The sequence below is a fragment of the Macaca mulatta genome, chromosome 3 (assembly GCF_049350105.2).
Source record: "Macaca mulatta isolate MMU2019108-1 chromosome 3, T2T-MMU8v2.0, whole genome shotgun sequence".
Taxonomy (NCBI): domain Eukaryota; kingdom Metazoa; phylum Chordata; class Mammalia; order Primates; family Cercopithecidae; genus Macaca; species Macaca mulatta.
The window spans coordinates 1073138-1094754 of record NC_133408.1 but is presented as its reverse complement, the minus strand read 5'-3'; the positions used below and the strand labels follow the sequence as shown (position 1 = coordinate 1094754).

The window sequence follows — 21617 nt, the reverse complement described above, 5'->3', positions numbered from 1 at the left end:
GATGGTGATCACAATTTTTAAAATTTGAAGTATTATTTATACACAGTAAAATTCACCCTTACTCTTCTGTAATGGTACAGAATTTTGACAAGTGCATATACTCATGTAACCACCACTACACTCCCGACATAGAGCAGTTTCACCACCCTCAAAATTCCCTTGTCCTTTCCTCACCACCCTCAAAATTCCCTTGTCCTTTCCACACCACCCTCAAAATTCCCTTGTCCTTTCCACACCACCCTCAAAATTCCCTTGTCCTTCCTCACCACCCTCAAAATTCCCTTGTCCTTTCCTCACCACCCTCAAAATTCCCTTGTCCTTTCCACACCACCCTCAAAATTCCCTTGTCCTTTCCACACCACCCTCAAAATTCCCTTGTCCTTTCCTCACCCCCCTCAAAATTCCCTTGTCCTTTCCTCACCACCCTCAAAATTCCCTTGTCCTTTCCTCACCACCCTCAAAATTCCCTTGTCCTTTCCTCACTGCCAGACCCTGGCAACCACTATCTGTCTCTGATTCTATGGTTGTATCTTTTCCAGAATGTCATAAAAATTGAGGATTCCATATACAGCCTTTTGAGTCTGGCTTCTTTCACTCAGCAGCATGCATGTGAGATCTATCCAAATTGCCGTGTGTATCAGTAGTTTGTTCCTTTCTTACTGCTGAGTGGTATTCCATTTTATGGTATACTATGATTCCATCATAGTTTATTTGTCCTATCACTTCGTGGAAAGACATTAGTGTTTCCAGTTTTTCAATCATGAATTAATTTTTAATTCTAAAATTTTGCAATTGTAGAAGAAATGTAATTCTTTTTTCCATTGTTGTTTTAGGTGACATCACTCAAAAAGGGTATGAAAAGAAAAGGGCAAAGCTGCTTGCACGTTATATACCGCTTATTCAAGGTAAGGTCAATACACTCAGATGTTACATAGCAATTATATTGTTTTATAAGACTTGATTTTTAACTTGTTTTTAGAGTTTAACATTTGTTAGCAATGTTAAACCAAGTTTAAACACTGGTATATGTTTATTATTGATGGAGACAGGGTCTCGCTGTGTTGCCCAGGCTGGTCTTGAAAAATATGCATCTAATATTAATAAAATTCAAAGGCATAGATTATAATTTAAAGCTCTGGCTTGATACAGATCTCAGATCTCATTCCCAAAGAGGATTTATTTTATTTTTATGATTATGAACAGCCTGCACATTTCGTTACTGGGGCTAGAGCATCCATTGTAAAGATGTCGGTTCTTGCCACATTAGATTGATTTGTAGATTCAGTGCATTCATCATTTCAATAGGGGTGTGTGTGTGTGTGTGTGTAGCTTAACAAGTTAGTTCTGAGATGTATATCCAAGTATAAAAGGTCAAGAGACCCAAAATATGTTCAAAAAAGAATGAGGCGAGACGATTGGCCCAATAAGGATATGAAGAGTTACTGTAAAGCCATTGTCACTAAGACAGAGTGGACAGCTCAGACAGATGCATACGTGCGTGGACTTTGCACATGGGAATAGCGGTGTGGCAGGCATGGTGCTGGCATAGTTCTTTGTCCATATGTAAAGCACATGACATTGGAGACAAAAATCGGTTCCAGATGTATTCGGCCTAAATGTGAAAGATCTTTAAAGCCTTTAGAAAATCTTATAGGAAAATTGTCACCATCTCAAGATAGGATTTTTTGATGTCACTAAAGGTGCCAAAAAGCAGGAACCATAAAGGAAAGGATTAATTGGACCACATTAAAATTAAGAACTTCTTTTTTTCAAACGTCATCATAAAGAGATTGCAAAGACAAACTACAGAGTGTGAGAAGATAGTTGTAACACAAATAAGTAGTATCCAGAGGCCAGGTACGGTGGGTCACGCCTGTATTCCCAGCGCTTTGGGAGGCTGAGGCAGGGGGATCATGAGGTCAGGAGTTCAAGACCAACCTGGCCAACATAGTGAAGCCCCGACTGTACTAAAAAATACAAAACTTAGCCGGACATGGTGGCGCGTACCTGTAGTTCCAGCTACTGAGGAAGCTGAGGCAGGAGAATTGCTTGAACCTGGGAGGTGGAGGTTGCAGTGAGCTGAGATCATGCCACTGCACTCCAGCCTGGGAGACAGAGTGAGACTTCATCTCAAAAAAAAAAAAAAAAAAAAAGAACTAGTGTCCAGAATGTACCAAGCAGTGCTGTCGAGTACAACTTCTTGCAGTGACGGACCTGTTCTCTAACTGCATTGTCCAGTATATGAAACACCAGCCATGTATGATGATTGCACATAAGAGACAAGGTCTCACTCTGTTGCTCAGGCTGGGGCACAGTGGTGTGATCATAGCTCACTGCAATCTCAAACTCCCTGGTTTAAGCAGTCCTCTCGCTTCAACCTCCTGAGTACATGGGATTACAGGTGTGCACCACCACACCCAGCTTATTGATTGAGATGGGATCTTGCTATGTTGCCCAGGCTGGTCTTGAACTTCTGGCTTCAAGCGAGTTTTCTGCCTCAGCCTTCCAAAGTGCTGGGATTACAGGTGTGAGCCACCACACTTTCCCTTAATTTAATTAGTTTAAACTTAATAGCCAGAAAGTTTCCCAACATGATAAGAAAAAGTCTAGTAGAAAAATGGATGAAGATTCAAATAGGTTATTTCATAACAGAAAATCCAAATAGCAGTGAGCAAATGGAAAGATGTTTAACCTCACTAGTAATCACAGAAAGGCACATTGTAACCACAGCCAGCTATCCTGTTGGAGAGGATTCGATCGGTAGGATGCAGGCAGCTAGGATTACATAGTAAAGTTGAAGAGGTGCAGCAGTTCTTCAGGTACATATTTGCCCTAGAGAAACTCCTGTTTGTTTGCACCTTATTCTCTTGTACAAAAATGTTCATTATATCTGTAAACTGCCAAGAACTCAAATACCCATCAACAGAATTCATACAGCAGAAAGCTAAAGACCCACATGCATCAGCAAGAATGAATCTTGTAAACATCGTAGGGATGAAGGAAGGAATTACAAAGGCATATAGCCAGTACAAGCTTAAAAAAAGATGCCAAACCGAGCTGTTAATACTTAGGGACCTTGTGTGGTGAGTCCAGACAGAGAAGGAAATGGTTTTCACAGAAACCAGCACACCATTTCCTCATGGAATTTAGATTGCAGAGGGTCACAGGGACCCCTTAAGGCACTGAGTGTTATGTTCCGTAGCCTATGTGGTGGTTACATTGATTGTTTGTTAATAATATTCTTAAACTGTATACATGCTTTATATTGCCTGTATTGGTATGATATATTTTATAACAGATCAACAACAAGAAGATTGATGAGGCTCTTTGTGTGCTGATATTTATTCATCCAAAATAAAAACAAACTCAGAGTAAAATTGGGATTGAAGGAAACTATTAAAATATCTTTAAAGCCCATTTGTCCAAAATCACCAGCAATCATCAAACTAAACAATCAGATACTGTAGCCATTTCCATTCCAAAAGAGTTAACAGAAATGCTGGCCAGCCCATTCTTATTACACATTATGTGGGTGGTCACAGCTGATGCAGTGAGACGGAAAACAAAGCAGAATAAATATTAGAGAACAAAAGATAATCATCTTTAAATATAGGTGATATTATTTTATACCTTAAAAACTCATGTGACTGCTCATGTAACTGTTAGAATTAGTAAGTGATTTTGGTTTGATAGATATGAAGATAGAAGGCAAATATGTGACTTTTCTGTAGCAATATTTCTTGTTTTCAAATATGAAAAAATCTTACTCATAATGAAAACAAACTGTCAAATGCTTATTAATGCATTTAGTAAGAAAGGACCTATGTTAGGATTGTAAAATCTATTTGAAAGAAATAACCAAGACCCTAATATGTGAAGAAACATATCAGTTTCCTAACTGGAAAAACTTAATACATCCTATAAAACTGGCAGATTCCGAGTTAATGTGTGAACATAATGTAGTCCAGTCTGAATACCAGGCCTGAGGTTTTCCTAAACCTAGGATTGGAAATGACCCATTAGAAGGGGCAAAGTTCTGAGAGTAGCCCATCAATTTTTGAAAAAGAACACTGGTGATAAAGGACTGGCATTTGAGATGCTAAACCTGATTGTGTACGCTTTATAGTCACAACAGGAGGATGTCAGTGTGCAGAGTACACAACTCAGTCAGTGAAAGAGAAGAAGTCCGGAAGGGATTTGAGAGGATGTGAAGGAGGAAGGGTTAATAGCTGGTACTGTCCTTCTGCAGGCAAGAACCCTCTTCCTCCTCCCCAACTTTAGTGAACATAAACTTCAGAATAATTAAAGTTCTAAATATGTTTTTAATTATAAAAACATACAATTCAGGAGACTATTTGAACACCCCTTTTAGTAGGAATTGTCTTCATAGGCAAGATAGGAGACCTGGAAGCTAGAAAGGAAAAGATGGACAGGTGTGACAGGCTCCCTAGAAATGAGAACATTTCAGAATGACTGAGCTGCTACACGCCAGGCCACAGCTCTGTGTGTGTACACAGTTCAGGGTGTCCACAGCAGACAAGGAGTGAGGCTTCCTGGTCTTTTAGTGGGGGTCTTTAGTTGGGTGACATAACAGAAATCCAAAGGACAGGAAATGTGGATAGGCAATAAATATTAAATTTTGTTCAACCTCAGTGGTAGATATGGAAATGCAAATTAAAAGGCACCATTTTTCTCTTATCACATTGGCAAAATTCTAGAACTTTTTATAACATCTAGTGCTGACAGAGAGTGGGGAAATGGCACTTTCATACATTGCTTGTCAGAGCGTGAATTGCTGTAACCTTTTTGGAAAGTTACCTCTTCATATCTGTTAAGTTAAAAATATATCTACTCCTTCATCCAGTAATTTCACATTGGGTCGTGTATCTTTGTTGAATAAATGAATCTATCTCAAAGAATAAAAGGATGCATATTTTGGAATACAAGTGTAAGGAAGTCCATTTGTGTATATGTCACTTTACAGCATGCTTGTCTATCATCCATAAGGTGTAAGACTCGGTATTGTCCATTGTGAACTTTAAAGTTGTTTTATCCAGTCACAAAAAGCCAAAGTCAGTAGGGCTCTGCTCAATATGTGTTTTGTACACACACACACACACACGTGTGTGTATGTATGCTCACATTTTGAAGGGCTAATACCAATTTCTGTAGAGAGTGTTCCCATTCTCCACAGCACTGACCACCCCAAAATGTACATAGTACTTGAACAACATCAGCAACATCTGTTCTGCTCAAAAATGTGCAGTGCAGGCCTAGCTCAAATGTTACCTTGTCCCTGTCCACAGAGCCAGAGCTGGGTGCTCAAGTCCTGGGCCAACATCCTGTGAGGGCTCCTCAGTCACAGCTGTGGCTGTTGGGGTGAGGAGACTCCTGCTGCCGAGCACCTGGCTCCCCAGCCCTGCCTGTGTCTCCCTCTGTCCTCATGTGGCCCCTCCACTGTGGGGCTTAACACTCTAGACTTGGTGTGTGGTGTTGCAGAGAGCCAGGTAGAGCTGTGTCGCCTTTCACCACCAGCCTTGGAGGTCACCCAGCATCACTTCTGCCACACTGCGCTTGTTGGGGCAGTCACTGACCTGCCCAGGTTTGAGGCAGCATGGACTCTGCCTCTTCAGGGAGTGGTTAGGGCTGGAGGAGCCAGTGGGACTGGAATTCCTGCTGGCCAATTTTATGAGACATTTTGAAACAAAGGCTAAAGCTAAACGCATATTTTTGTTGAAGCACAGCTGCAGGTTTTGCTTTGTGCTGTTTGCAAATGTCAGCAAATTGGTTCAAATGATACCAGGGATTTTGTTTAGTGACTTGAACAATTGCTCCCCATTCCTTCACTCACTGTAATGTGTCTTGTGGCCAGGGGACCACTGCCCGGAGAGTGGCAGGCCTGGTGAAGGAGTGTGGAGAACAGTGTGCTCTTCATTTGTCCTGATTTGGAGGCAGAGCAAGTGGGCGGTGCAGCAAGGGCAGTTGGCCTGGCCTGAGCAGGTCCCAGCCTCTGAGCACTTTGTGCCCTGACGCCATCATTCTAATGCCCCTCTCGCTCTTGTCTTCTCTGCCTTTTCACTTTTTTCCTGTTTCTATCAGAGGGCTAGTGGTGGACCCCAGTGGTGGTCTGGTGAGCTGTTTCTCACTCAGGGTTTACTGACACTGTAGAACAATGCTGGGGACAAACAGCACAGGCCATTTCAGACTTAGAAACACAGTTCAGAAGTGGGCTTTGGGAGGGCTTTCTACCATGGCTCCCACCCCTGATGTGAGCTGCCGTGTGCTGTGCTGCCAAGGGTACAGGGCCAGCTGTTTGATCATCACCCTTCGTGCAGATGGTGCATGAGAGGCAGGGCAGGGTGATGTGGGGAGAGGAGAATATGAAAGTGGATGTTGCCCTTAACCCACAGCATTCATGCGTCTATCACTGACTTCCAGATTAAAGGCTCTTTGATAGAGTGTATGCAACAGATGAGAAATGTAAGCTGTTTTCAATGGATTTTTTTCATAATTGGAAAAGCAAATTGTTCACACAAGGTATTCCCATAAAATTGTGTTTCAGGAATAGACCCATCTCTACAAGCAGAGAATAGAATTCCTGGGCCCTCACAAACCACGGCTGCTGCACCCAAGCAGCAGAAGTCTCGGCCCACCACCTCGAGGGATGAGCGCTTCCGGTCAGGTAGGGTCACAGCCTAGGCAGTGGGGAAGGTGGGCAGGCCTGGAGCCCTTGGACTCTCGCCATGAAGTCTTTCAGTTATTTTTGCTTTGCCACAATATCTGCCAAAGAAATTATTTTCACATAAGCAGTAATGTACATCATCATATTTTTTTCAAGAAAAACATTTAACCTTCACGTAACCACGGTCTGTTTTAATGCATGGTGTAGCTTTAGTGGCACTTTCTTTTTTTTTTTTTTTTTTTTTTGAGACGGAGTCTCGCTCTGTCGCCCAGACTGGAGTGCAGTGGCGCGATCTCGGCTCACTGCAAGCTCCGCCTCCCGGGTTCACGCCATTCTCCTGCCTCAGCCTCCGGAGTAGCTGGGACTACAGGCGCCCGCCACCTCGCCCGGCTAGTTTCTTTTTGTATTTTTAGTAGAGACGGGGTTTCACCGTGTTAGCCAGGATGGTCTCGATCTCCTGACCTCGTGATCCGCCCGCCTCGGCCTCCCAAAGTGCTGGGATTACAGGCTTGAGCCACCGCGCCCGGCCAAGTGGCACTTTCTTAGGGGATGGCTACAGAACTTTCTAGAGAAGTCTTCTCTCTCTTACTAGAATAATTTCTTTAAAACTTTTGTATGCTTTTTACTTTGAAATTGATACTAATAATTTTTGTGCTTTACAGATCTGCTTTACTGTAGGTGTAGGTGTTTTAGTGTTTTTTTAATTTTGGAGATTTCCTTCCAATTAAACTTATGCCACTCTGTTTGGCAGTGCTTTTATGAATATTTAAATTTGTCTCTGATATTTTACTGGAATTAACAGAATAGCCATTGAAAAAAATTCACGTTTTTTTATTATAGTTTATGTATTAATAACTTGAGCACGTTATCTATTTAATATTTTCACCACTGTGTGATTGTATATTTTCTTCACATTTAAGCTCTTTTGATAGGCCTTTTTCAGAAAAAATTTTAATAGGGATAATTGTCGTTTTAAGAATACTGAAAACGAAGATTAATATTTTCAATGTTTTTTCAACAGGGAGTATAAAGAAATAATCTAAGAAATATTTGACCAGATAATGTCTTACCAATTTGATATACATTTATAAAAAACTTTATCATGTGGCAAACAACTTCTTCTCTGATTATGTAAATAATAATGTGCTTAGTGTTAAATATGTAAAAAAAAGCACCAAATTTAAGGACAGAGGTAAAAATCACCTGATACCTCTGAATCCTGAGATGGCTGCCCTCAGCATTTCACTGAGCACTGTTGTCCTCAGGCCTGGATGCAGATGCATGCACACGTGTGCCTTCCATGAGACTGGTCCTAGGAAACGTCTCCTCCCTTCTGTCCCTCCGAATATTCTACATGTCCTGGCTCTTCTCCCCAACCCTGTTCCTGCTCATGGAAGTGATGTTAATAAACTGGTTTCTGCCCTTGTGAAGTTTATACTAGGTATATTCTTTATCTTTTGAATACAGGTCTTTTATCATAAATAGGATTTGCCAATATTTTCTCTCAGGCTGTGATTTATCTTTGTGTTTCTTTAAAGTATCTTTTGAAGAGCAGAAGTTTTTAATCTTGATGAAGTCCAAGTTATTTTTTAAAAATGGATAGTGCTTTTGTTCTTGTGTTTAAGAAATCTTTCCCTAACCCAAGATTACAAAGATTCTCTCTTGTGTTTTCTTGTACAAGTTTTACAGTTTTAGGTTTTTTAGTGCCATTTTAGTGCCCTTAAGTTTGTGATTTTTTTTTTAGTTAATTTTAGTGTAAGTACAAGGTATGGATCATAGTTTATTTTTTTGCATGGAGATACTCAACTGTTCCTGGACCATTCCTTAAGTCTGTGCTTTCTCCAGCGAATTCCCTTTGCACTTTTTTCTAAAAGCAGTTGCACGTAAATGCATGCATCTATTTCTGGACTGTCTGTTCTGTTCTGTTGATCTCTTCATCTGTCTTTATGGCAAAACAGTGTTCTCTTGATGATCGTACCTTAATAATAAATGTTAAAATCAGTAGTGTTAGTCCTTTAACTTTGTTTCTTATCTGTGTTCTGTTGTATGCGTCTTTTTTTCTTCTTGCACTTTTAAGATTTTTCTCTTTATCACTATTCTGTGGACTCGATTATATCCTCTCTGAAATTCCTATATTGAAGCCCTAACCCCAGTGGGATGCTATTTGGAGTTTGGTCCTTTGGGAGGTAATTAGGTTTAGATGAGATCATGAGAGTGGGGCCCTCACAGTGGGATTGGCGCCCTTATAAGAAGAGGCATTGGCCAGGCGCAGTAGTCACACCTGTAATCCCAGCACTTCGGGAGGCTGAAGCAGGTGGAGACCAGCCTGGCCAACATGGCAAAACCCCATCTCCACTAAAAATACAAAAATTAGCCAGTTGTGATGGCACATGCTGGTAGTCCCAGGCGCTCTGGAGACTGAGGCATGAGAATAGCTTGAACTGGGAGGTGGAGGTTGCAGTGAGCCAGTATTGCCCCACTGCACTCCAGCCTGAGTGAGACTGTCTCAAAAAAAAAAAAAAAGAAGAGGCACTAGAGCTTGCTGGCCCCCGCCCTGCCCCATCACCCTATGAGTAGAATGGTTAGAAGGCAGATGTCTGTAAGCCTAGAAGAGAGCCCTCACCAGACACCAACCATGAGGCACCTTGATCTCAGACATCCAGTCTCCAGTAAGAAAATAAATTTGTGTTGTTTAAGCCACTTAGTTTATGCTGTTTTGTTATGGAAGCTGAACAGACTAAGACGCTGGTATTGAGTGATTTGATTATTATGCGCGTTGGCTGGTTTTGTTATACTTGGGGTTTGTTGAGTATTTTTGGATCTGTTGTTATACCCTATCATGTTGCTATTATCTATATTTTTAGTTCTAGGTAGTTTTTAATCTATACTTATTTTCCTTTTTTTCTAAGACAGCAATAATGTTTAAAGCAGGGGAATCATAGTAACTTCCAAATCCGTCACAAGGGTCTCAGTCTGTTTCTTGCTCTCTTTTTGTGAGCCCCTTTTTCCGTGAGCGTTTTCAGTTAAGTCCTTGTGTGGAAATGCTTTTCAAACCTTGTATGTCTGATAATATTTTTATTAAATCTTCATGTTTAAATGATAATCTGGCTAGATATAAAATTATAGGTTTAACACTTTTTTCTTCAAAACTGTTGCTTTTTTGTGCCTGGTGATCCTACTGAGTACTGTCAATCTGTTTCTTGATCTTTCAAGGTGATTTACTCTTTTTCTCTGGAAGCTTTTAGAATTGTTCTATGCCTTTGATATCCATAAGTTTCCTTTATCATATGTATAGGTGTGAATTCTTCACCTTTCCTGAGTAGGAAAAGGTTTAACCTGGCCCTACAAGCCATTTAAATGTGAGATTTTTAAATGTTTTCAGACATTTGTTGGGGAAAATTGAAGCGTCTACAAAACTGGCCATCTTTGTATGATAGCTCCCCTGGACCCATAGTCGAGCTCCAGAAATTCTCGGTCATCCATGCCCTGGCTTGGATTAATCTGTACTCTACCTGCTTCCTCCCTTCCCTTATGGTTTCAAAGCAAATCTCAGATATGTTATTTCATTTAGATGTCATAATATTCTTGATCTCTGTCATTTTCATGTCGTAATGGTCTTGGTCTCTGTATCTGAAAAGATTGTATTTCAAAGAAATAATGCCATTATCACAAAGTAATTAACAATAAATACTTCCTTAATATCAAATATTCAGCCAATGTTCATATGGCTTCTAAAGAACAAGTTTATTTGGACCCAGGATCCAAATAAGAGCTCACATTGCAGTTGGTTGGTAAGTGTTTCAGCCTCTGTGAAACTTAGCTTGGAGAAGCTGAGCTATGTTTGTCTGATGGTTCCTCTTGGTGTCTCTGACATGCTTTTTAGCTCACTAGAGCTGATGAAAGTCAGGTTACAATGTTCAGCTGTTTACAAGACTCACGGGCGGCCCCTGTTCCTCCACCAAGAGGCCTGTTGGGCCTGACTCTTGCTCTTTGCTGTGGTGCTTGGAAGCTAGTGATTTTCTCAGTTCTTAGATTGATGATTTCCTTTGGGCTGCAAAATGGTGAAATTTAGATTCTGACATTCCTTCTTCATTCAAATGCCAGAATATTTCCATAAAGAGAAACTTCTGTTATTTACAACTTGGTACAGGAAAGTCAAGATGAATATTTAATTCTTTCCATTTATTTACTAGTTTTCAGAACAATAGGTTGAGTCACTGGCCTCCTCCAGTGGTAACCAATTGATTTTGTTTCCTCTTTTCCTTTTTCTTCTTTTATCAGTATCATATTTGATGTTTCAGTCCATTCTAGTATTTCTCCTTATCGATACTCAGATTGTCCCATTCTTCGCCATTGGGAATCTCTTCAAATTGGCTTGAGTTGTTTGACCACTTCCTGGTTGGCTGTTAGGATAAGAAGTTCTAGGCTCATCCTGGGCATTTCTTCCCCTGCTCCAGAATCTGCCATTTCTCAGGTTTTTTTTAACGTGAGGATGGTGTTTCAAGAGCACAGTCTGGGCACTAGGGATGCTGATTGCTGTTGGGCTGATTGTGGTTTGTAGACATTTTCAATGTACAGAGGTAAGACACACTTTTAAAAGACAAGATACCACATTTGTTTGTAGTGACTGCAGGGTCTGTACTTCATCTCTTTCTCTCCCTCCCTCCCTTCATCCATCCCTCTTTCTCTTTTCTCTCTTCTCTCTCCTCCTCTCCTCCTCCCCCCTTCTCCCCTCCTCTCCCCTCCTCACCTCCCGTTCTCCCCTTCTCCCCTTCTCTCTTTCTGTCTCTTTCTCTCTCTCTCTCTCTCTCTCTTTCTCGACAGAGTTTCACTCATTTCCCAGGCTGGAGTGCAATGGCGCAATCTTGGCTTACCACAACCTCTGCCTCCCGGGTTCAAGCAATTCTCCTGCCTCAGCCTCTCCAGTAGCTGGGATTACAGTCATGAGCCACTGTGCCCGTTTTTTCTCTCTCTCTCTCTTTCTTTTCTTCCTTTCTTCCCTTTCTTTCCTTCTTTTTCTCTCTTTCTTTCTTGGGTTCTCACTCTGTCACCCAGGCTGGAGGCAGTGGTACAATCATAGTTTACCGCAGCTTGGAACTCCTGGGCTCAAGTGGTCCTCCAACTTCAGCTTCCTGAGTAGCTGGGACCACAGGCGCATGCCACTGCACCTGCCTAATTAAAAAAAAAAAATTGGGCAAGGCGCGGTGGCTTACGCCTATAATCCCAGCGCTTCGAGAGGTGGAGGCGGGCAGATCATGAGGTCAGTACTTCAAGACCAGCTTGGCCAACATAGTGAAACCCCATCTGTACTAAAAATACAAAAATCAGCTGGACGTGGTGGGGGGCGCCTGTAATCCCAGCTACTTGGGAGGCTGAGACAGGAGAATCGTTTGAACCCGGGAGGCAGAGATTGCAGTGAGCTGAGATCACACCATTGCATTCCAGCCTAGCGACAAAACAAGACTCCATCTCAAAAAAAAAAACTTTTTTTTTTTTGCAGAAATGTGGTCTTGCTCTGGTGCCCAGGCTGGTCCTGGCCTCAAACGATCCTCCTTCCTCAGCCTCTTAGAGCGCTGGGATTACTGGCATGAGCCACTGTGTCCAGCCTACCTCTTTCATCTACATTTGTATCTCCTCTCCCTTATGAGTGTCCAAGCTCTAGGGATGGTAGAATCAGACTATCAAGTGTTTTAATTTGCCATATCCCACAGGACTCACAAAAGATCTGTATGACAATGTCCTCACTGCTATCAACAATATGAGAGAGTTAAACATTTTTTGTACAGTTACTTTTGTTCTTATTAGATATTTCTGGAAGTAGAGGTTGACCAGTTTAACTTTGGTGTTTTAAAGTCAGCTGCAGTAGTTTAAACCAGGGGTGTCCAATCTTTTGGCTTCCTTGGGCCACGTTGGAAGAATAATAATTGTCCAGGGCCACACATAAAATACGCTAACACTAATGATAACTTATAAGCTAAGAAAAAATTGCAAAAAAAACTAATAACATTTTAAGAAATTTTACGAATTTGTATTAGGCTGCATTCAAAGCTCTCCTGAGCTGTATGAGGCCTGTGGGAGGGGCCTCATTTGTTTGTAGGGGTTGAACAAGCGAGGTTTAAACCAACAACAAGATACACATTTAGGCTCATTTGTTTCGCTTTATTTTCAATTTTGGGGATTTCTCTTTTATTCAGTTTTGGTTTTTAATATGGAAATATTTACATGATTTCAAAGTTAGATCTACAAACAAAGGAATATTTAAAGAAATCTAGGACTAACAAGTGGGATAGACAGAGAGAGCTTCTATTCCTTTCACCCCCACTGAAAACAAAGACATGAAACTTAATTTGTTACTTTATAACCAGTCTTGTAAAAAGTATTTTTACTGCTGTCCTTCCTGTGTAGATGTCCACACTGAAGCCGTGCAAGCAGCTTTGGCCAAATACAAAGAGAGGAAGATGCCTATGCCTTCGAAAAGACGTTCTGTCCTTGTGCATTCGTCTGTGGAAACCTACACCCCTCCAGGTATTGATAAACAATGTCAGGAGTGGCTTTTTTGAGTGTTTCACAGGCCTGATGTTATCCTATTTACTTCCCATTGAGTTGGAATATCCGTCTGGCCTGTAGTATAGATTGGACACATTTGGAGATTTAAAATGTTTGCATATGCTCATATTCCTTACCTGAAAATCTATGGTGCACATAGTATTCTTACCCAAATGGGTACTTGCTTTCTATAAGACTTTTTGTGTGGATCTTAATTTCTTTTACTAAGATGCTATTTATGTTTTTTAGTAAAGAGAGGAACCTAAAACACTAAGAGGAACCTAAAATAAGCACTAAGCTAAAGCTTTCTGAATTAAGAATTTTACAGTTATTCTCATCTCACTACCTATAACTTAACAGGTTGTAACCAGGACTTACATGCAGCAGTATAAGACTATTTGGAAAGTTTTGGGGTTGATTTTGTTGTTTTATTATTGGTACCATTAGAAATGAAAACTTTTATATGAGGTTTCTCTCTAGCAATAATGTATTTTAGTCTTCCTTTTAAACTGTGCAAGATGTTGATAGTGTCTAATGACTTTACATTCATGAACTTGCATTGTTGTATATTTAAAGTAACAAAAATAGTGACACCCATTTTTAGTTTGATGCATTTGGAGATACTACACAATAAAACCAAGCACACCAGATTCACAAGATGATTTAGTGGTTTTGGTAACACTTTCTTGCTTAAAAGAAGTTTATTGTTGAAAAAAATCTTAGAAATGACTGTCAAATTATTGTTTTTATTAAACATAGCTATAGACACTATCCAATTTTAAAATAATTTTTTAATAATTGTAAAACCCATAATAAAACACTCACTCATGCTGACTTGAAGAAACCTTAATGTACAGTTAATTTTGTTGACTGAAGCCATTTTCTTGGGGAAGGAGTTGTTTGTAGAGCTAGTTCACCTGACTCCCCTGAAAGGATGCATGTAGACCGGGCTGCGGTTCTCCCGTGGCCACCGTGTTGTTGCTGGGGCCGTGCACAGGCCAGGAGGCCTTCTCATTGCCTCCAAGGTGTAGGGCCGGGCCCGGGCTCGCCCCCGGGTGATGCTGACTGGTGTGTGGATATGGCGTCTGACTCTGTGGACATGCAGTGCAGCACTGGATATTCATGGGACACCCCCACTGAGGTAGATGCCGAAGCCGTTCGGGAGATCAGAGGCTGTCTTCACTGAGTGTGTGTGGTGCCCTGTGGCTGAGTTCTCTCTGAATCATTTTCCCCACAGTAGGGCTCCTTGCACGCCCTTCTAGGTTGAGGGTGACCTTTGAGCTGACTCTGTGGCTTTGTCTGGGCAGAGCTGTGCCAGGTGTACAGAAGCATGCTGCACACAGGCCTGGGAGGCTCCAGTGCAAGTGGGAACTCCGTCCTTCTCTTGATTCATCCCGATATCATGCCTGTCATCGTTATTTTAACCACAGACACGTCGTCTGCCTCAGAAGATGAGGGCTCTTTACGGCGACCCGGGCGACTCACCTCCACTCCGCTCCAGAGCCATTCCAGCGTCGAGCCCTGGCTCGACCGGGTCATTCAGGGCTCGTCCACCTCATCCTCTGCATCCTCCACCTCATCTCACCCGGGAGGGAGACCCACCGCCGCTCCCAGTGCTGCAGCCACGCCGGGGGCCGCCGCTGCCACTGCTCTCGCAGGCCGTGAGGCCCACACCCACATAGGTCAGTAACAAGCTGCTGCGGCCCCGGTGCCAGCAGAGCGGGGTCAGGAGTGTCCAGGACAGAGCAGCAGGTAGAGGGCACCTGAGCCGGGCGCCACCCTGCAGACTGAGCTGCAGGCCTGAGTGCTCTCCAAGTGACTGAGGTCACACAACCCAGATAACCCATGCTGGCTTTTTCTGCCTGAGACATTAAATTGATTTTGAGTTTTTAATGATTGCACTTGAAAGAAATGGGATAATATTTGGTTAATTCATCATTTAGATTAAATCCCTAATAACCTTTTCAACAATACAGCTCAGTTGCAAATTTTTTCCCCATCAAGACCTACCTTATTTTTCATCTGGGAAATGTCCTTTTGGTAACAAAAGTAGTTCTTGATACTTCTTTCATTTGGCAGTCCTAGTCCTTTGAGGCATGGGGCATTTCTCATAGTCCCCCAGAAGGGTGTAGTGTTTCTCAGTGTCATAACAGCTTCCTGGTCTTGAGGGGTAGCTGGTGCACACAGCAGGTGCAGGGGTAGATGGTCAGCACACATCCATACCTGCTGGTGGCTGTGATCATCACCCTTGACCTGGCTGCCTCTCTGTTGTCTGTGCCTTTCCTCTTGGCTCTATGTTCACAGCTGCAGGGCCATTGGTTGTCTCTGTACCCGGCTGGAATTCTGAGGTTGGGGTAGACGGCTGCAGTGTGGTCTGGCTTTCGCTCCTCCAGATACCAAGTTAGACAGCCTTTGGCGTGAAAAGATGTCAGTCAGAGCTAATCATATGGATGCATGGATCTTTCCCAAATCATAGAATCCCTTGGATTACATTCATCTTAGACATGAAAAAAGTGTAAACCTTTCATCCTTTGAAATTCTATTTTTTAACTAAAACAGCAGCATAGTTAACTGTATGTAACTGGCATGTGAAACCCACACACACTCTTGCACAAGTACCATAAAATACAATCAGTATTGTTGAAGACTCATCTTAATCCCCTCCTTTTTTTCCCAGATGAGGAAAGAAGAAAAAAAGTCCGGTGATATTAACTTGCTTGAGATCGCACAGCAGCCTACGTGGTGAAGCCAGGGCTGATACCAATTTTCTTGATTCCTATTCATTTTCTTTGCTTTTAGTTGCTTTTCTGCCAAAACTGAAATGGTGACACCCGTGACATGCTGTTGTTTGTGCTGGGGTCCCCATGGGTGCTGAGCTTTTTTCTAAGACCTTGGTCATTTGGCTGGATTGGGGAAAAGTTGGGTATGTTGAGTGGCCCACAGCTTCTGACTCAGCATCCTCCGTAGGGCGCATCACTGTTGCTCTTCATTTTTTATTTGTTTGAGTCAATACATCTGTTTCCATTAAACATGTGTCCTTCTCCTGAGGTGTCAGTCTCAGATGAAAGCTTGCAGTGCCCTGCTCTGTCTCTAAACAGCTTCCAGCTCATAGAGGAACGCCAAGACTACCAGGGCAGCAGAAGGCAGCATTTTCCACAGAGAAAGCTCCTCTTTGGAAAACAGCCTGCCCAGATATTTCTGTGGCTTTCCTGGGTATTCCATGGCCAGAGGCTGCTGCCCACGTTTCCTCAAGGAGCTGTACAGTCCATACCTTGAAAACAGCTTTTGCACTATTGTTTTCCTTCTCTATTCATCATTGGTGATTTAACTTTATAGAAATACATAGTTAACTCCAATTCTGAGGCGGGGGCAGGAAAACAGTAATTTTAAATGTTCTGTTACCTCATTTCTTCTCCCAGAATCTCCTTTCTAGGTGAGATGGTCCAGGAGAGCAAACAAAACATTTGTAGCTTGAGTTTATTAGCCATTGCTGAGTCATCTCAACACCGTTTCCTGGTGGGTTAGAAATAAAAGCTTACTCAGCATGAAAAATTAGCCACAGTTCAGAATGTTTGACTATATAGCCCTCAGCTTTCCAGTTAGAAGCAAAGCATTTAACTCTGATGTGTGTTTGAATTAGATGTTTTCATTCTCTGAAAAGGACGTGGCTGCAATTATTTAGAATGTAGATTTATGACCTGTGTTGATGGAAGACAGCTCCTGACTCCTGCAAATGCAGCTGTAATCATCTCTTCCTTTCCTGTTAGTCCTAGCGTCAACATTTTGTGATCAATTCTAACAAATTTTTAAAAAAGTTCTTAACTTGGACTTAATTTAATACCTTGCTTACAGGATTGCAATTTTCTACAGATTGTAGCTACCCACATCCTAAATGTTGGGCATAGTTAATTTGAATTTCTAAATCTCAAAAACAGTCAACTTCCGTCTTATTACAGAAATCATCCTTTGTTTTAGTTTCTAACACTAGATGTGTCTTCAATTTAAACTAAGGAAAGAAACATGAAAAGAGGAAGAATATATTAAGTAAAACATTTGAGGTAGAATGTATCAGGTAAAGATAATTTTTAAAAATACCACTTTCAGTTTTGGATTAAGGAAATCAAATATATTAAGCATTTTTATACGAATATAAATACCTATTTTTAAAAGCAATACTTCTAATTATAGTTTTGTTTTGTTTTGAATGTAGTTTATGTTTATTTTTATGCAGCTGTTTTTTTTTTTTTTTTTTTCTTTTTTTTTCCCCCCCTAGAGACAGGGTCTTGCTCTGTCACCCACACTGGAGTCCAGTGGCATGATCATAGTTCACTGCAGCCTTGAACTCCTGGGCTTAAGAAATTCTCCCACCTTAGCCTCCTGAGTAGCTGGGACTATAGGCAAATGCCAGCATGCCCAGCTAATTTTAAAAAATTTTTTGGAAAGATGGGGTTTTTACTATGTTGCCCAGACTGGTCTTGAACTCCTGGGCTCAAGTGATCCTCCTATCTTGGCCTTTCAAAATGTTGGGATTACAGGAATGAGCCACTGCTCCCAGCCATTATATAGCTATTTTAAAAACTACTTGTAGTACATGTGTGTATACCACGTATACCTTTTTTTCCCTATATACTTTTAAAATCATTTATTCTTTTTGCTGGATTTGGAAGAGTGGGGAAATTTCTTTTTAAACTAAAAGAACGTCCTGATAGACATACTTTAAAATGCTAATTTGATCTGCATCAGGCTTTTTTAAGGGTTGTGAAAAATCTTAACAGTTTAGATTTTTTCAGAAGGTATATTCTGCTATGCAGATAGTGAGTTTGTGCTTTCATATACTTCACAGCTTTATACAAACCTAGTAAAAAGTTACTGCTTTGCATTGTACCTAGGAATACCACAGTGATACTAATAGGTACCTTTGTTAAAATATTAAACATTACCAGTTGTCTCTACCTAACAGATACTAGTGCTGATTTTTTTTTTTTCTTTTTTGAGATAAGATTTCACTCTGTGGCCCAGGCTAGAGTGCAGCGGTATGGTCCTAGCTCAGTGTAACCTGGAACTCCTGGGCTCCAGTGATCCATTCACCTCAGCCTCCCACGTAGCTGAGACCACAGGTATCCGCCACCATGCCCAGCTATTTATTTATTTTTTTAAGAGATGGAATCTCGCTATGTTGCCCAGGCTGGTCTCAAATTCCTGGGCTCAAGTGATCCTCCTGCCTCAGCCTCCCAAAGTGCTGGGATTATAAGTGTGAGCTGCTGCACAGCCAATGTTGATTCTTTTTTTTTTTTCTTTTTTTTTTTTGAGGCAGAGTCTCACTCTGTCGCCCAGGCTGGAGTGCAGTGGTGCAATCTCGGCTCACTGCAACCTCCACCTCCCGGGTTCAAACGATTCTCTTGCCTCAGCCTCCTGAGTAGCTGGAATTACAAGCATGCACCACCACACCCGGATAATTTTTGTATTTTTAGTAGAGACAGGGTTTCGCCGTGTTGGCCAGGCTGGTCTCAAACTCCTGACCTCAGCTGATCTGCCTGCCTCAACCTCCCAAGGTGTTAGGATTACAGATGTGAGCTACTGCGTTGGCCCCAGTGTTGATTTTTATAAGTGGACAAGCATCTGTGTATTCATTATTGTGACAGAACACAACGTCTGTAAAGACACAGTGCCTTTCCTAGTGGTAGACCCAATTATAACCATAATTCCTATAGGAACTTATAGTCAGCCGCATTCTGAACAGATAGGCAGACCGTACCATGGAAATAAAACACAAAAATGTACATTCAGACAATGGAAGGAGTGACTTTTACACATGTTCCAGATCGAATGTCTATTTTTAAATGTTACACCAATTCTACTTTAAGAACTTGATTGTGGCCAGGTGCGGTGGCTCACACCTGTAATCCCAGGACTTCAGGAGGCCAAGGTGGGTGGATCATTTGAGTCCAGGAGTTTGAGACCAGCTTGGCCAACATGATGAAACCCCGTCTCTACAAAAAATACAAAAATTGGCCTGGTGTGGTGGCACACGCCTGTAATCCCAGCTACTTGGTGTGCTGAGACAGGAGAATCGCTTGAACTCAGGAGGCGGAGGTTGCAGTGAGCCAAGATTGTGCCACTGCACTCTAGTCTGGGCAGTGATAAAGTGAGACTCCATCTCAAAAAAAAAAGAACTTGATTGTGGTCTCTTAGTTTTGCAGATATTTTAACTGGCAGTGGGGAAAGTTTTAATTTCTGTAGTTGTGTTTTTTTAGGACTGCAAAGGTATGGTGTCCAACATACTTTTTTGGGGGTTGTAGTAGTTTGTATGAGCCTGGCTATGTTTTTCATAATGTTACAAAAAAATGTACCAATGACAATTGATTTCAAATTTGTTTCTACTTCCTTGGGGGAATTTATTTCTTTCTGTCTGTCTTTTTGTCTGTCTTTCTTTCTCTCTTTCTCGCTCTCTCTCGTCACTCTGTTGCCCAGGTTGGAGTGCAGTGGCGCGATCTCGGCTCACTGCAACCTCCGCTTTCTGGGTTCAAGCGATTCTCCTGCCTCAATCTCTCCAGTAGCTGGGGTTATAGGCATGTGCCACGACGTCCGGCTAATTTTTGTGTTTTTAGTAGAGATGGGGTTTCGCCATGATGGCCAGGCCGGTCTCGAACCCCTGACCTCAGGTGATCCACCTACGTCAGGCTCCCCAAGTGCTGGGATTACAGGCATGAGCCACCGCGCCTGGCCCCTTGAGGGAATTTCTAACTGAAATCTCATCAGGCCATTGTGACAGGCAGGTTTACTCTGTGCCTGTCTGTGTGCTGAAGATGGTGGTTCTGAGTCTGGATCTCTTTGAGTATTGAGCCACCCACATGCACGCAGATGTCTACATAACGTGTCTGGGAGTTCATGGGGTCCTAGAATGCGTTTGGTCAGCCAAGAAAACAAAATTAATGAAAATACCACACTCTCCCCACTTAGAGCTCAGCTAGTGGAGCTTTAGACTAATGGGGTTTGAAGAGCAGCTTAATACTCATTTGACTTAACAGCCACTTTCATTTTGGGTGTGTTTTTCAAAAGCAGATCTGCATTCTGCCCCTCCTGATGTCACCACGGGCCTCGTGGAGCATTCATACTTTGAGCGTCCGCAGGTGGCTTCTGTGAGAAGTGTTCCTCGGGGGTGCAGCGGGAGCATGCTGGAAACAGCAGATGGTGAGCATGCCTCTCTTTCTCCTTGTGAAACGGCAGAGCACAGGTTTTGTCTTCGAGTATTGAACACAGTTTTAATGGATTCAGTGTAGCAAACCCAAGCCAACCATCAGTTTTAATCTGTACAGATAAATGGAAACCAGTGTGTGCAGTTAATGTTATGGAAAGCATCAGGTGGAGAAATAATTGGAAATATCAATGGAATTGGTCAGAGGGGGAACAAGGAGAGTGGGGAGGGAAAAGACTTCCAAATTTAGATAGGATGCAAAAGGAGTTTTGATCTGCAATATAGTAGGGAAATGAGAAGCTGTGGGAAGTTTCTTTATTTAGATTCAATGTGGCAGACAGAATGACTTAGTCAGTGCAAGTGCACACACCCACCTGTGACAGAACAGCCCCTACACTCTCCATCCTCAGCAGCCTGTGAAGTTGGTACAGCAGCAGTCATGGCTTCCCACGTACAGGCTCAGAGATGTCGGTGTAACTTTCATCGTGTCCTCATTTATACCATTTCTTTTTGAAATAGTCTTCAATGTCTTATCAAAATCATGTCATTTTTTTCCCCAAAATAATAAATAAAAATTCAGAGGAGCTCAGAGCTGGGGCCTGTCATATATTTTGGTACTCCCAAACAGGGTGTCAGATTTTGTCGAGGGCTTTCATCTCTTTGTCCAGAGGCAGAAGAAAAATACTGAATCAACATGAAGCAGGCTGTACATTGGTTAGACATGTTTTTAATTGAATTTATTACTCTTTATATTTTAAAAGATTAAGAGTTTAATGAAAGGGTAATTGACATAATGAATTGCACATATTTAAAGTGTACAGTTTCGGCCAGGCACGGTGGCTCACACCTGTAATCCCAGCTCTTTGGGAGACCGAGGTGGGTGGATCACCGAGGTCAGGAGATCCAGAGCAGCCTGACTAACACAGTGAAACCCTGTCTCTACTAAAAATACAAAAAATTAGCCGGGTGTGGTGGTGGGCATCTGTAGTCCCAGCTACTCGGGAGACTGAGGCAGAAGACTCACTTGAACCCGAGGCGGAGGTTGCAGTGAGCTAAGATCATGCCACTGCACTCCAGCCTGGGCGATAGAGTGAGACTCTGTTCTCAAAAAAAAAAACAAAAATTAAAGTGTACAATATTGTAAGTTTTAGGACATTGGTACACCTGTGAAAGCATCACTACAATCAAGATAAT

At 42.0% G+C, this 21617-nt stretch overlaps 1 protein-coding gene across 19 annotated transcripts in view; it reads left to right on the top strand.

Moving 5' to 3' along the window:
- The window catches only part of DIP2A (disco interacting protein 2 homolog A), a 110378-nt gene that overhangs the window by 30187 nt on the left and 58574 nt on the right, over positions 1–21617 (top strand). For 8 of the 19 annotated variants that reach the window (XR_013414726.1, XM_077995278.1, XM_077995277.1 and 5 more), the window contains exons 2-6: positions 834–905; positions 6563–6682; positions 13088–13207; positions 14659–14910; positions 20291–20419. Coding sequence is in view for 17 of the 19 variants with exons in the window: in XM_077995278.1 (XP_077851404.1) it covers positions 834–905; positions 6563–6682; positions 13088–13207; positions 14659–14910; positions 20291–20419 (693 nt within the window). In the remaining 2 variants the exon portion in view is untranslated. Of the gene's footprint in view, positions 1–833; positions 906–6562; positions 6683–13087; positions 13208–14658; positions 14911–20287; positions 20444–21617 lie in introns of all 19 variants that reach the window. The other 11 variants (XR_013414725.1, XM_077995275.1, XM_028845206.2 and 8 more) reach the window with 4 other exon arrangements.